This window comes from Primulina eburnea, chromosome 11, assembly GCF_022965805.1.
Source record: "Primulina eburnea isolate SZY01 chromosome 11, ASM2296580v1, whole genome shotgun sequence".
NCBI classification, from domain to species: Eukaryota; Viridiplantae; Streptophyta; class Magnoliopsida; order Lamiales; family Gesneriaceae; genus Primulina; species Primulina eburnea.
Window position 1 is genome coordinate 6817098 of NC_133111.1, and position 13705 is coordinate 6830802.

Here is a 13705-nt window from a genome sequence, read left to right on the forward strand (position 1 = left end):
AATGGAAACAAAACAATAACAGCAGTCTTAAACGTTAATACAACCATAACAAATACAAAACATAACCCTGAACGAAAATACAGTAAACCACAGGAAACCTCCACTGGATCACCACCGAAACCCAACTGCTCTAGCCACTGCCCTGGTCGTCCGAACCGTCCAACCTAAGACCTGCCCCGTGGAATGGGGTGCCCAAGATGAAAACAAGGACGTGAGCGACAATCGCCCAATACGAGAATGTACGAGTATACAAACTGATATGATGCATGCAAAATGCAATATGCTCGGATATCAAGGATCAAGTCAAGAATCTCATGCTCAGTCTAGAGGCGCCTGAGTGTGTAGTCTCTGATCTGCCCTAGGCATGTTTTGGCTCCCACACTCATCATCAAGACGTGGACCTGCAATGTCCAGGTCATCAGAGCCCGCGGGTCCCGTCGGACACTGTAGCTCTCGATGCCCCATCGTCCACAATACAGAATAGGGCTGAGCGGCCCCAACAAACGAGGTATATCTCAAACGATATCAGGCTCAACATGATATGTCATGCATAATATGCCAAAGCAGTAAAACATGTATCATGCAACAGATAAATATGCAGCATATAAGTGTGTATACTACGCTTGGATATCTCAGTCAGTACATCACGTACCTCACTAAAACAATCTGACAGAAAGCTCTGAATGTAACGTCCCAAAAATTTAAAGGTCCACGTGAACCACGTGCATATAAATTTTTAAATTCCTTTGGTATTTTATTAAATTGTTTTAAAGCCTAAAATGCATGTTTCTTTCAATAATTTATGTTTAATTATTTTTATGCATTTTATGCGTAATTCATGCATGGTGGATTTAATTCATGAAAATTTAAAAGTTCACGCATTAGGGTTTCTAGGTGCATGTCACGTTCGAACGAGGATCGGAGACCGGAGAATTTTCAGGAAAATTATTTTATTTCACGATTTATTTTTATAAATTAAGTTGAAGCGTTTTAATTATATTTTTCAAAAAATGAGATTTTATTGGGTATTTTTACCCGTAGGATTTTATTTTATCCGGTACGTAAATTTTATCGTATCGGGGGATTTTTTGAAGGTTCGGTTAATATTTTTAAAATCTTTCCAAAACGAAATAGTTTTCCGGAGTATGTTTGGATTTATTGGGCACTTAAATATCTTTTTAAAACCTTTAAATAACATATAGGGCCCATTTATTTAATATTAAACCATATATTTATCACCTAAATTAATATTTAACCTAACCCTTTCCCCACCAACAGCCGACACCTCCTCCCTCAGCTTTTTCCATCGGTTTCATCATTTCACAGCTGAAGGAACCATCGGCCAAGCTCTATTCTTGAAAGAAAATTGCTCTCCGGCACTCGTTCTTCGTTTCCCTCGCGACTACATCATCAAGGCACGCATTGTATCATTATTTCTGCATCATTCACGTTATTATATGCTGTCATGTGTGAATTATTTATGTTTGGCTCGGTATTTTCATGACAAATTCTCATGGCTTCGGTTTTCATGATTTAAGCTTGCATCTTCTTGGCATCTCACGTTTTTTTTGTCTTTTGATGTAAAGGGGACTGCCGATGGGTGCTGAGTGCTGTTAAGGTCGGGATTAAGATGTCTAAGGGCTGGGGTTGAGGTGTGTTAAATTCTAGTAGAAGAATGATCAAGAGTAAGCGGGATCGAAAGTTTGAGGAGTAGATCGGTTGTGAGGTGTTAGGAGTTTCAATCCATGTTTTTCTGCTACACCAGCTGTGCGAGGGCTGAACCAAGCCTTGGATCAGGCCGTGCTGGGTCTGAGACCCGGTTTAGAGAGGCTTGACCGCTGCTGGAACCGCCCCCAAGGCCGGGCGATCGAGTGCAATTTCGAGGGACTAGGACTCGGGTGATGGGTGGTGTTGTTTCTCGGCTCTCAGCAGGTTGTAGCCTGCATGTAGCTGGGGCCTTGAGTCTAGTGGGTCCAGCAGGGTCCTAGGGTGGGCTAGGGGAGGATGGTTCATGGCTAGATCCGTGGGCTGAAGGCTAGGAACGCATTTATGGATAGTGCTAGAATTTAGGCTCGAAGGGAAGCTGCTGGAAAATTCCAGCAGCTGTTGAGGCTGTCTTCGTGAGTCTATGAGGGCTGGAACGTGGAGTTTTGGGGCTGATAGGGCGTGTTTTGGGCATGGTATAAGTTTGGTATAATTCGATTAAGTTTCGAGTCGATTCGGGTTAAAATCTGGACCCCGCTCCAAGTTTTAAAACAATTCGGTTAAGTTATGAATTGGGCTCGAGTTTACGTCTAGGAATGATTTTAAAAATGTTTTGGGATATTTTTAGGAGTTTGGTAAGCTTCAGATCAAAATAATGAGTTTTGGAATTATTCGGGATTTAATCGCCGCACGAAATGTTAATTAAAGGAATAATGGAAACGTCTAGATTTAAGCTTAATAAAATTATGAGAAATTATATTTAAGCTCACATCATTATTTGAAGTCTGTTTTTAATTTGGGAATTTTATGCTAAGGTTTGATTTAATTCGGGATTAAAGCACATTATTATGTTATATTTAAGGATTAATTTAAAGGTCATCGATTTAAGCCAAATAAAAATATGGGAAAATTTTTGTAGGCTTAAATAATTATTTGGGATGTGTTAGAGTCAATGGAATTAAGAAAATGTCAAAGAAGTGAAAATTTACGTCTATGGGCAAAATGGTAATTTTTGGGTTTCCAGGGGAAAAATAGTCATTTTTCACCCGAGGTGAGATTTTGGTCCTGGCAGCGCCCTGAGCACATATTATCATGTTTTAAATGTTTATGCATCATGTTTACGATTTTTACGTAATTATGATGAATACGTTGCGTGCTTGGTTTAAAGGAAAAATTATGTATATGCATGCTTTTATTAAGTGATGAATATGATGACACGTTTGAAGGAAGTGAATTAGTTGTGACTAACACGATGACACGATGATATGATTGGAAATATCGTGAGGGAAAAGGCCCCAGTGGGAGCCCGTTTACGGGAGAAGGCCCCAGAGGGAGCCCGACGATCGTATTTCCATTGACATGATATGATGACATGATAGGCTCGGGCTCAGTTGACGGGTGAGAGTGTCGCTGATGACCCCCGCCGCCGGGTACCGCGGTTACACGTAGATGGATCCATCGACTGACATGATGACATGATGATACGAAAGTCACAGCTAATGAACGGAATTCAAATTAAGATTTTAACACGTATATGCTGATACGATGATACATGCTATTACCACATTTTAACAGGTCACAGTTACGCATACAATATGATAACATGATTAGACACGTTTTGACACGATATGATTTTACACGACACGTTTACGTTATGATTTTAAGTTCATGAAATATATGTTGAGTATGATATTTTTCACTGCTGTGTGCTATGTATATGTACTTGTTATTCCTGATACAGGCGTGTTGAGTCTTTAGACTCACTAGGCGTGTGTGATGCAGGTGAGTTTCATGATGAGGAGACTTGAGGTGCCGAACTCTGAGTAGGCAGAACTGGTGGGGTGACACGACCCGAGGACCACATGTTTTCCGCATTACGATTTATGAGATTGAGAGGAGATGAATATTTTCAAACGTTGATGATTTTAAGTTTTTATTCGTTCACGTATACGTATGATTCTGGATAAGTTTATGATTATGAATTAAGTTTGGTTATTTTAAATTGCGCTATTTTTACGGGCAGATAATTACGATTATTTTAAATGTTATTTCGAAAATACGAACTTTTATAAATAAAAAAAAAAATTATTCCGCACTTTTTAAAACGAGTGAGACGTTACAGTTGGTATCAGAGCCAGGTTCCTGTATAGGGTTGTGCCACCGCCAGCTTCTGCCACTCAGTTTTCAAGCCTCAAGTCTGTAAGCTTTTATGATTTAAATGATTTACTCATATCACCTGCATGTTAACATGATTTACGCTTTATGATGATCTACGGTATATGTTTAACTGCTTTTATGATTTAAGGATTTACTGTTTTCAAAACTAGATTAAATTGCATGTTGGTTACGTTTGGAATTGGACGTGTCTAAGAATTTGAATATTGGGCTTTAGGAGAAGTTGATAATGATTTAATTACATTGATTTTAGGTTAGAAGTACTGATGTTCTACTTTTGGGGTAATAAGTTAATCTTGAAAATTATGAATGCTTTTGGAACTTGAATTGGTTCGTGGTTGCTAGTTGAATTAATTTTTTAGGATTCCATGTAAGGATTAATGATTTGAAAACTACGACAATCTTTGGAAGTAAAAAAACGTATAATTTATTTAGGATGCATGCTCTACCTAGTGGGACCTAAGGATTAAATTGAATGGATTGAGAATTTTAAAGACATAACTGTATTAACCAATAATTTGAGGACCTAAGTACAACAATAAACTTCTAAGGGACTATTTCGAATTTACCAAACTTTGGGATTAAATTTTTAGTTTTGAGAATTTTAAGGTTTAATGAGGCTAAATCGAAAATTTTAAAGGGACCAAGAATGCAAATTTCGAAGAGTTGTAGGGACAAAAATATAATTTTTGAGAACTTTTAGTGCCAAATTGCAAATTTCGAAAATTTTGAGGATTTAATTTGAACTTTGAGGACCACTTAGGTTGAATCAATAATTTTTCGAGGTTATGATAATTGATTTTGGGTTTAATAACTTAAAATTTCTGAAATTTATGTACGAGAAACCTATAAAGTAGGATTAGGAACGCCAAGAACTTATGGATAATTGTTGGATTCTTGAGATTTAGGACAAACAGATGTAAGAACTAATTTTGCAATTTTTAAGAAATTTGGGGGATTTGTTTGGCAGTAAGCGAAAAGCAAAGGGTTTAAATGACCGGAATTTTGGATGATTTAGATTTGAAGGGATATTTAGAAACTTGAGATATCTGGGTTATAATGTTATAAGAAACAAGGGCATTGTAGGGTGAATCAATCTTGGGCTTGAAAATTTAAGTGTTAGTGAAATAATGTTGTGGTAAATTAAGAATTTAAAGTGATGACAATTTAAGGTGAAGTTGATCAGTTAGCTAAGTTATAAGAATAGACATGGAACTAACAAAATTTTGGGAACTTAAGTTTGATGTATCATAAATTTTTAATCGTGATCTTAAGAGTTAAAATTATTACTTTGTTGGAATTTATTTTTTTTTTCTAGAAAGTTGGGTGTGATTGATGGTTAGGATATTTGATAGACGCATGTAAGAATTGAGGTATTCACCTTGTCTTGAGAAATTTTTTTTTAGTTATTAAGAAACTTGAGAATAAGTGAATATGTGCATTAGAATTATGTTATCCAAAAGTATTTGGGTTGCGTAAGTTTGAATTTCAAATGTATGGGATATGCGTTAATACGGAAATTTTGTGTGAAATTAAAACAAAGAGAATTAGTGGTGTTCAACATAGGTTACCCATGAACAAATATTAAGATTTTTACCGAATAAGAAATCTAAAATCTTGATATGGGAGTTCTAGAATTCTATGGGTTATAAGCGAAGATGATTTATTAGAGATAGTCTAAGGCTACCATGTGATAATTTATTAAGTTTTATATGCTAGAATTAATTAGGTATTAAGGATGCGTAAGAAAGACATATTCGTTTAAATGAGGAAAATCCAAGGTTTTAGACCTCAAATTTATTGCAATTGGGAAGATAATAGTTTAAATATGTAATTGGTGCTAGAATGATTTTATTATTTAGGTAGAAGAAGATTGATATTGTATATTTTGGGTGTTATGGATTAACGTTACTCGAGAATTTAGATTTGCAACAATTTTATATTGGTGATGTACTTGTAATTAGTTAAGTTACGAAAGTTTGGTGCCGTAAGATAAAGATTCGATTCAAGGATCTTAGGCTAATATTATTATGGGGTTGAGATAAGGTTTAACTTTCAATTGTATTATCGAGAATAGAAGTCGATCAGTAATTTTTGGTGCTTAAGTTTCTCAAGTTGAATTGCATAAATGTTAATATAATATGTCAATAAACATCCTGAGTATAGTGTAAGAAAGTAAGACGCAATAAAATTCAGACTGTCATTTCTAATATTGGGAAATTTAAGAAAAGTTGAAATTTGAGGTTATAGAAAAATGAAACTAGGTTACCATGGGTAGTTATAAAGTACTAACATCCAGTATTAAAGTTCTGCCTATATCTTCCAATATCTGGATAATATCCTCTGACTATCTGTCAATCTGTGAAAAATCTGCGAGAGAGAGCTCATGATATCTTCTATAATAAGTACAAACTCAATCATAATCACAATCTGATATAATCTACTTAAATGTTTTGTTCTATCTGAACATTTCTTTGACATCGATCTATGTCATTTAGTTCTGTTGGTACGTAATCTGGTACAAACTGATAGATATAGATTGAGTAATCTGTCACTCATAATCATATCATATCTCAATCTAAAGAAAATGACGGTAATTTCATTACGAAAGCCATAGAAATGTACTCCTATTTCTATTCAGAATTATACAAAATCTGTAATAATCTTCTGATTCTTATCTTTCTGTCCTCTTCTGTTAGCAATTCAGACATATCAGTACAATTTCTGCCAACATTTCGGTACAAATTCTACCATAACTGATTTAATCTGTTTATATCACAACTATCTGTTCGAATAACATACCTTATCAAACATCAGGATGAAAACTGAATCCACTACTGTGCATTTCTGACACTATCTGTGCTTTCAGATTCGAACTATTCTGTATAAACAATCAGTTAATAATATAAAATAAAGAAGAAATACCTACCTGGTATTCGGCTCTGATTACAGATATCAAATTCTGTTATACAATTCTGAAACATTCTGATATCACATTGCTGAACTGTTGCAATTCTCAACTGTTTACAATATTCTGTATCAAATATACATGCAAACCATAGTAATATCAATCAGATTCGAGATAAAAACAACCTATACAGATCTAGTGAGTTTAAGAAAACTCATAAAACAACAATTGCTGGCATATAGACATGTATTCGCAATCCAATCATTCAAACCAATCAAACATATATCATATGATACAGATACCTGTCGTATTTTACCCGGTCGCAACATACCTCAATTCTTCGTTCCAGTTAATGTAGCTTGAAGATATCAGTATAATAATCTATCTACATCAATAACATATTCATTTCAATCAATAACATCATTCAAAATCAACAATATAGGTTTCAAAAATCTTTTGAAACTTTGAAAATTCATATCAAATTGAAATCATAACATAATTCAATTCCAACTTCGAATACGAGTTTCTTGTCGGTTATTCTATCACATATATGTATCTCGACTTCAATACATGCTATTCCAGCACTTCAATAAATAAAGGTGCTAAAACTAGAAGAAACTTACATCAAAAGAAAGCTCTCGACGCGAGGATTCCAAATATATAATTTGTTTCGAGTTCTGATAGCGTTTCAAGGTAGATTCGTACGTTTGAATTTGATTTCTAACTTTTCTCTTTGAAGCTTCAGAGGAAGAAGGAGATATGTTATGAAAATCTCATCTTTATCACCTCTTATATCGTGCACAACAGGACGCCGCGCGCAGTGGAGCCAAAACACGCGCTGCCACGCGCCCAGTACCGCCTGCGTGCGTAGTTCTCCGTGGGTGCGCGCCTTGCTCTGTCTGAAACGATATTTTAGATTTCGAATTAGCAAAAGTGGTAAACATGAAAGTTGTAGATCTATGTCTTGGCTTTCATTTTCCACTGACCTCACTCAATTTGGATATCGGATGCGAGAGTTATGCTCATTCTCATAAAATGTGTCAGTGCATAAACTGCAACACACACGATACACTTCGGGATGATTTTGTCCCTATTTCCAAATGGATTTGGACAAAACTCAAAACATGAAAGTTTTAGTACTATGTATTAGCTTTCCAATGAAATTGGTCTCAAGTCATTTGGACTAATACTCAATTAATTATGCTAAAAACCTTAACATGTGTCACTTTTCTGTTGCGGTTCAGCACACGTTTCAAACACAAATCAATTTCTAATACAATCTTTTATTATCACAACCTATTTTCTCACTTTCATTGTCATGATATACATCATACACATAACCACATGACAATTTCATGAATATCGATAATCAACATAAGATTTACGATAATACGATACACAGTCTTTACAAAAACAATAAACTCCAGAAACAGCAGACAAATAAAATAGAAATGTATGATACACAAGCAAGAAGAAATTTCAAATTGAGACTTACCCCATGAAAACCCGAAAAACTGAAGGAGAAATCCAAATAGCGAAGTATCTTTTTTCATGAGTTCACCAAAAATTGGCTTCGGAGTGGCAGATTTGCTCTATCTAACATGTATGTTATTTGACATAACATTTTTATTTTAAATGTTCTGTTTTAGAAAAAATATAATTGATAAAATAAATGATCATATTTTATTGATCAAGAGGAATTGCTTTTATAAATTAGTTTGAGGCTCAAAAAAATAAGTAATCGTTACTAAAGACACAAGATATGTTTATGGATGTTCGGAGACTTCAACTGCTCTTACGTCACCCCTTCTACCACATCAGGTAGGATCTACTAGAAAAATTTGATTTATACAACACATTCTACACACCCACTCAGCTTAGGGCTTACGCTACTGTCTAACTGAACTCCTAGTCTAGAATGAAGGCAGCACCTTCTAGCTAACACTTTGTTTAACGCCTACGTGTTAAAGACTACATACACATGTTTAATGTCTTTGTGTAAGACTCACTCAACTAATCTTTGAAGTTTAACTCTCTTGTATATGTGAGTTATAGTGTGTGCGTGTGTGAGAACTAATCTATCAATACAACATGAAAATGTTCCCACACATTGAGGGAATTGTGCTTCTAATTTAATCTAATAACACGTTGAAGTGTTCTCTCAAATCTGAGCTATTGCTTCTTGTAAGCTGATATGAATTGAGTGTGCCCTCTCTTATCTATGTTCATCTGCACACTTGTTTTTCCACACCCCTCTTGTTTGTTGATGATCTTGATTTTGTATATATAGGGGCAATGTAACCGTACATAAAGACTCGTAAAATATGTTTGTTGCAGTATAAATCCGTTCCTCGAAATTTGTGTCTTATATTTTCTGACAGTCATTCATGAACGTCTTGACTTTAAGCTCTTCTGCAAAGTTCATTATTGTCCTTTGATTTGACATTTGCTTTCCTTAATGCGCACAACTGGATTCCACTTAGATAAGCTTGTCTTGTTCTGAAAACTGGTCGGCTCCTAACTTCTGCTCTGAACTAGTCAGCTGAACTGGTCTTGAACTGGTGTGGTGAAATCAGTTGGCTCGTCAGTGAACTGATTTCACTAATTCAGTTGAACTGGTCAGCTGGGCTTTTCGTCAGTGGAACTCTTCATCAGCTGGCCGGGCTTCTGAAGGTCTTCTGCTGAACCAGATATCAGCTGAACAATCAGTTGAACTGTTCTTTGATATATCAGTTGGGCTGGTTCAGTTTGGTCAATCAGTTGGTACTTTCAGTTCGCGTCTCGATAACTTCAGTTTTGGCTCGTAAACTGATCAATTCGAAGCCTGATCAGTTTCAGCTTTCTGCGCATTTAGGTAAATTCGTTAGAAACAAAATAACAAGTTTTGTTAATATCAAAATCAAGATTGCGAATATGAAATATTCCAACATATTTGTTACTATGAATTTTTAATGAAACAACTCTATACTAACCGGTTGAAATTCTATATAAAAATAAATTAAAGTTTGACGAATATATATTTGTGAATCTAATGCTTGAATTATCAATTATATTGTATTTTAGGAATTTATTGACTTATGGACTAGCAGATGAGCTTAAACAGTAAGTTAAAATGTGAGGGTTACTACCATTTTTTTAATATTTGGCATTTGACCTGGAATTTACGGTAAAGTTTTATCAACTACAGCTACGTTCATATATATTGTATCATATTGTGTATTTCTCATTTAATTTGGTCATATTTTTCGGCATATTTGATTTTCTGAATTGTTATTGGTTTCTGATTGGTTACCGATCAGCTACTCACTGAATAACTGATGAATTATCGGAGCCTTGAACAATGGTCAATGTACCATATTATAAACCACTAGACAACATGGTTTTGGTCCGGAAAGTGAGTCTGATGAGCAACGAGTTTAAACATGAGCACGTGACTTATATGAACAACGTGACTTGAGTCCGAAAATATGAGTTCACATTCGCTCCTATATGATCAATCGTACTAATTCTATGTGAGTACATGATGAAAAATGCTACATCAAAATTTGGTGGAAGTCACCTACTTAGCTCACAATATCACTTTAGAATCATAAACATTCAATGCATTATATTTTATATGATATTCATGAGAATATGTTAGTATTGCTAGATGTCATATTGAAATAATGCATTGGTATCATAACGTTTGACTTATTATAATATATAATCTTAATTCATTACCTCACTAAGATCTCAAAAACTTAATATCTATATTTTTTTTTATTTTAAATTTTATATTAAGAAATTAAGAAGTCAAGACCCTAAAAAAAATTGAAATATTGGATAAATCAGAAAAAGATAGTGCTCTCCTTCGAAAAGGACAAATCTTCCTATGAAATATTCATAAGAAATGTGGTTCCAGATAAGCGATAAAAAAGCACCCCCGATTGGGATGGCACAATAACATGCTTCGCAAAATCTTAATGTTGTTGCTACTGATGTACTACACTCGCATATTGCCACTAGCAACATCGTATATTTAGGCAATACTAAACATATCAAATAAATAAGCAATGATAAAAACTTATGTGAGACGGTCTCACGGGTCATATTTTGTTAGACGGATCTCTTATTTATGTCATCCATGAAAAAATATTACTTTTTATGCTACGAGTATTACTTTTTATTGTAAATATCGGTAGGGTTGATTCGTCTCACAGATAAAGATTCATGAGACCGTCTCACAAAAGACCTACTCATAAGCAATTGTCAAGTGGATTTTTGAAAGGAATATTGTATTCCAAATTCATTTTAGATATTATTTTGATTTTGCACTTCTAGACAAATTTAATATATTTGATTTTCCCGATATTTATTATATCCTATCATTAGGAATGATTCCATATAGTTGGAAAATTATCTATAAGATATAAGGTATGGTATCTAAATTGAAGTTTGATTCCTATTAAACTCTAGTTTCCTTGTTTATAAGTGTGAAGGATCCATGAAGATCTAGGTAAAAGGAGAGACTATATATACAAGGGTCCATTCTCAATAAATGGTGTTGATCGACGGCCGCTAAAGTTTTTACGTGTGAAGATTTGTATACAAAGCACGGGAGTTCTTCAGTCGAGTGGCTGTGTTGCTGTTTGGTGTTTCATGCACTAAAAAACAACACTGACACAGAGTGTTGATCGAAAAATGAATTCATTTGATTTTAAGCAATACGGTTTTATTTATTGCATCTAGTTTTTAGGTGGTTTATTTTGATGCATGTTTAATTCCTTGGAGTGTCAAGGGAATTGATTTTGTTTTTATTTTCACTAGGATTGTTTTTTGTGTAAACGATTGATATAAGTGTTCTAGTGCATTTTTTCCATGAGGCGTTGCACAAGTATAAATACTTGTGCATAAGTGAAATTCAAGCATTCATTTTTTGATGTTACGTCCATACTAAATAACAAATTTCCGCTGCTGTGTTGTGTGCCGTGTTGACAACACTGTACACAACACTCAATTCTGTCATACAAGTTTTTTTAATAATTATTTCCTGACAATTAATGCGCAATAATTCTTTCAAGTGGTATCAGAGCCCATCACTTGATACACTAAGTGTTTGATTCTGGTTTATTGCTGTTTACAGGAAATACACTGATAGCTTAATGGATCCACTAGTGTCTAACACGGTTTTTAGACCACCAGTCCTAGATGGTTCGAACTATGCTCTCTGGAAAGTCAAGATGAGAATGTACATCAAATCTATAGAAGAAAGGGCATGGCAATGAGTCTTAGATGGTTGGTCCCCACCAAGGATAGTTGATGATGATGGAGACAGTCGAAGCAAACCTGAGAGTTCCTGGTCCAATGATGAAGTTCAAACCTCGAACTTCAACTCCAAGGCGCTAAATGCTATTTTCACCTCTGTTTATATCAACATGTTTTGTCTAATCACCAACTGCATCTCCGCCAAAGAAGCCTGGGATATCCTTCAAAAGCACTGCGAAGGATCTGAGAGTGTTTGTAGAACCAAACTCAGAATGTTGACCTCTAAATTTGAAAGTTTAAGGATGGAGGAAAACGAGACTATTATGGAATATGATCGGAGATTGCGTGAGATAGCAAATGAGGCCTTTAGTCTCGGTGATTCTATGTCAAATGAAAGACTTGTTAGCAAGGTACTGAGATCTCTTCCTGAGCGTTTTAATATCAAAATCTGTGCTATTGACGAATCCAAGGACATCTCTAAGCTTAATCTGAGGATCTAATCAGCTCTCTCAGAACATTTGAGATGAATCTAGACCTACAGAAAAGAGATAATGAGAAGGCTGTTGCCTTACAAACTACAGATGATTCTGTGAATAATCTAATTCAGGAGGCAAAGGACTTTGATCTTGGCGAGGAATCAATCTCCTTAATCACAAAAAAATTTGGTGACTATGTTGAAACTTTTCAAGTTCGCAATCTTGATTAAAACTTGTTATTGTGTTTCTAACATATTTACTCAAGTGTGAAGTTGCAAAAACAAGAAGCAAGTTGAAACTGAATTTTGCACAAACTGAATTTCTGGCGAGCTTCGGTGTTTTGATGATATCTCCCAGCTGGATGATTCAAATGACAATCCGCTAAATGAACTGATTAGAAAACTTATTTTGGAACAAATCGTATTTCACGTCAGTTGGGCAAAATCGGATGTTATCATGGTCTAACTGATCGCTCAATTACCGAACTGATCACACGAAAACAGCAATCAGTTGGGTTTGAGCAGCTGCGATATTTTGGTCATATCTCTCAGCTCGTTTATCGAAACGAAGCGATTCAGTATGCGTTGGAAAGATAAGACAAATATCTACAAATCATTATCAGAAGTCAAAGTCTGAATCGAAGCTTACGATGCTTATAAATGACGATGAAGCTAATGATTATGCACAAACTGAAATCAGCTAGGCTGATTTCAGCACACCAGCTGAATCTGAACCAACTGAACCAGCTGCTGATCAGCTGAACTGAAACTGAACCAGCTGCTGACCAGCTGAACTGAACCAGCTGCTGACCAGTTGAACTGAACGACCAGTTGAGTTGACCAGAGTTGACCAGTCGAGAAAATGTCCAGCAAGACGAATTTGACCATTGCAATTCCAGAAACAGTACAGAAACTTTCCAACGGTCATATTCTTGTGTCTAACGTATATATTAGTATTGGAGCCTATAAATACAACATATTGAAGATCAAAAAAGAGCTTTTGAAGTGGATTCAAAGCATGGGCAGTTAGCATGAATATATTAGCTAGTTGAGAGCACAAGACCTTGTTTGAGGATACATTTGAGATGTACACTGCAACTGATATATTCCTTACACACGATCACTCACACATATACGAGAGAGTTGAAGTTCACAGATTAGTTGAGTGAGTCTTGCACAAAGACGTAAAACTTGTGTAT

The 13705-nt window shown here is 35.2% G+C and overlaps 1 protein-coding gene across 1 annotated transcript; it reads left to right on the top strand.

The window, feature by feature from the left end:
* The first annotated feature begins 11826 nt into the window (after positions 1 to 11826).
* Positions 11827 to 12531, top strand: LOC140805337 (uncharacterized). Its single transcript, XM_073161615.1, has 3 exons — positions 11827 to 11849; positions 11910 to 12014; positions 12078 to 12531. Exons 1-3 carry the CDS (start codon positions 11827 to 11829, stop codon positions 12529 to 12531), a joined length of 582 nt encoding a protein of 193 aa, XP_073017716.1.
* Positions 12532 to 13705: the final 1174 nt, after the last annotated feature.

Coding starts and splice junctions, on each gene's coding strand:
- LOC140805337 (XM_073161615.1), top strand. CDS start 11,827: ATGCGCAATAATTCTTTCAAGTG. Junction 11,850..11,909: donor CGCAATAATTCTTTCAAGTG/GTATCAGAGCCC, acceptor TGCTGTTTACAG/GAAATACACTGATAGCTTAA. Junction 12,015..12,077: donor TGGAAAGTCAAGATGAGAAT/GTACATCAAATC, acceptor GTCCCCACCAAG/GATAGTTGATGATGATGGAG.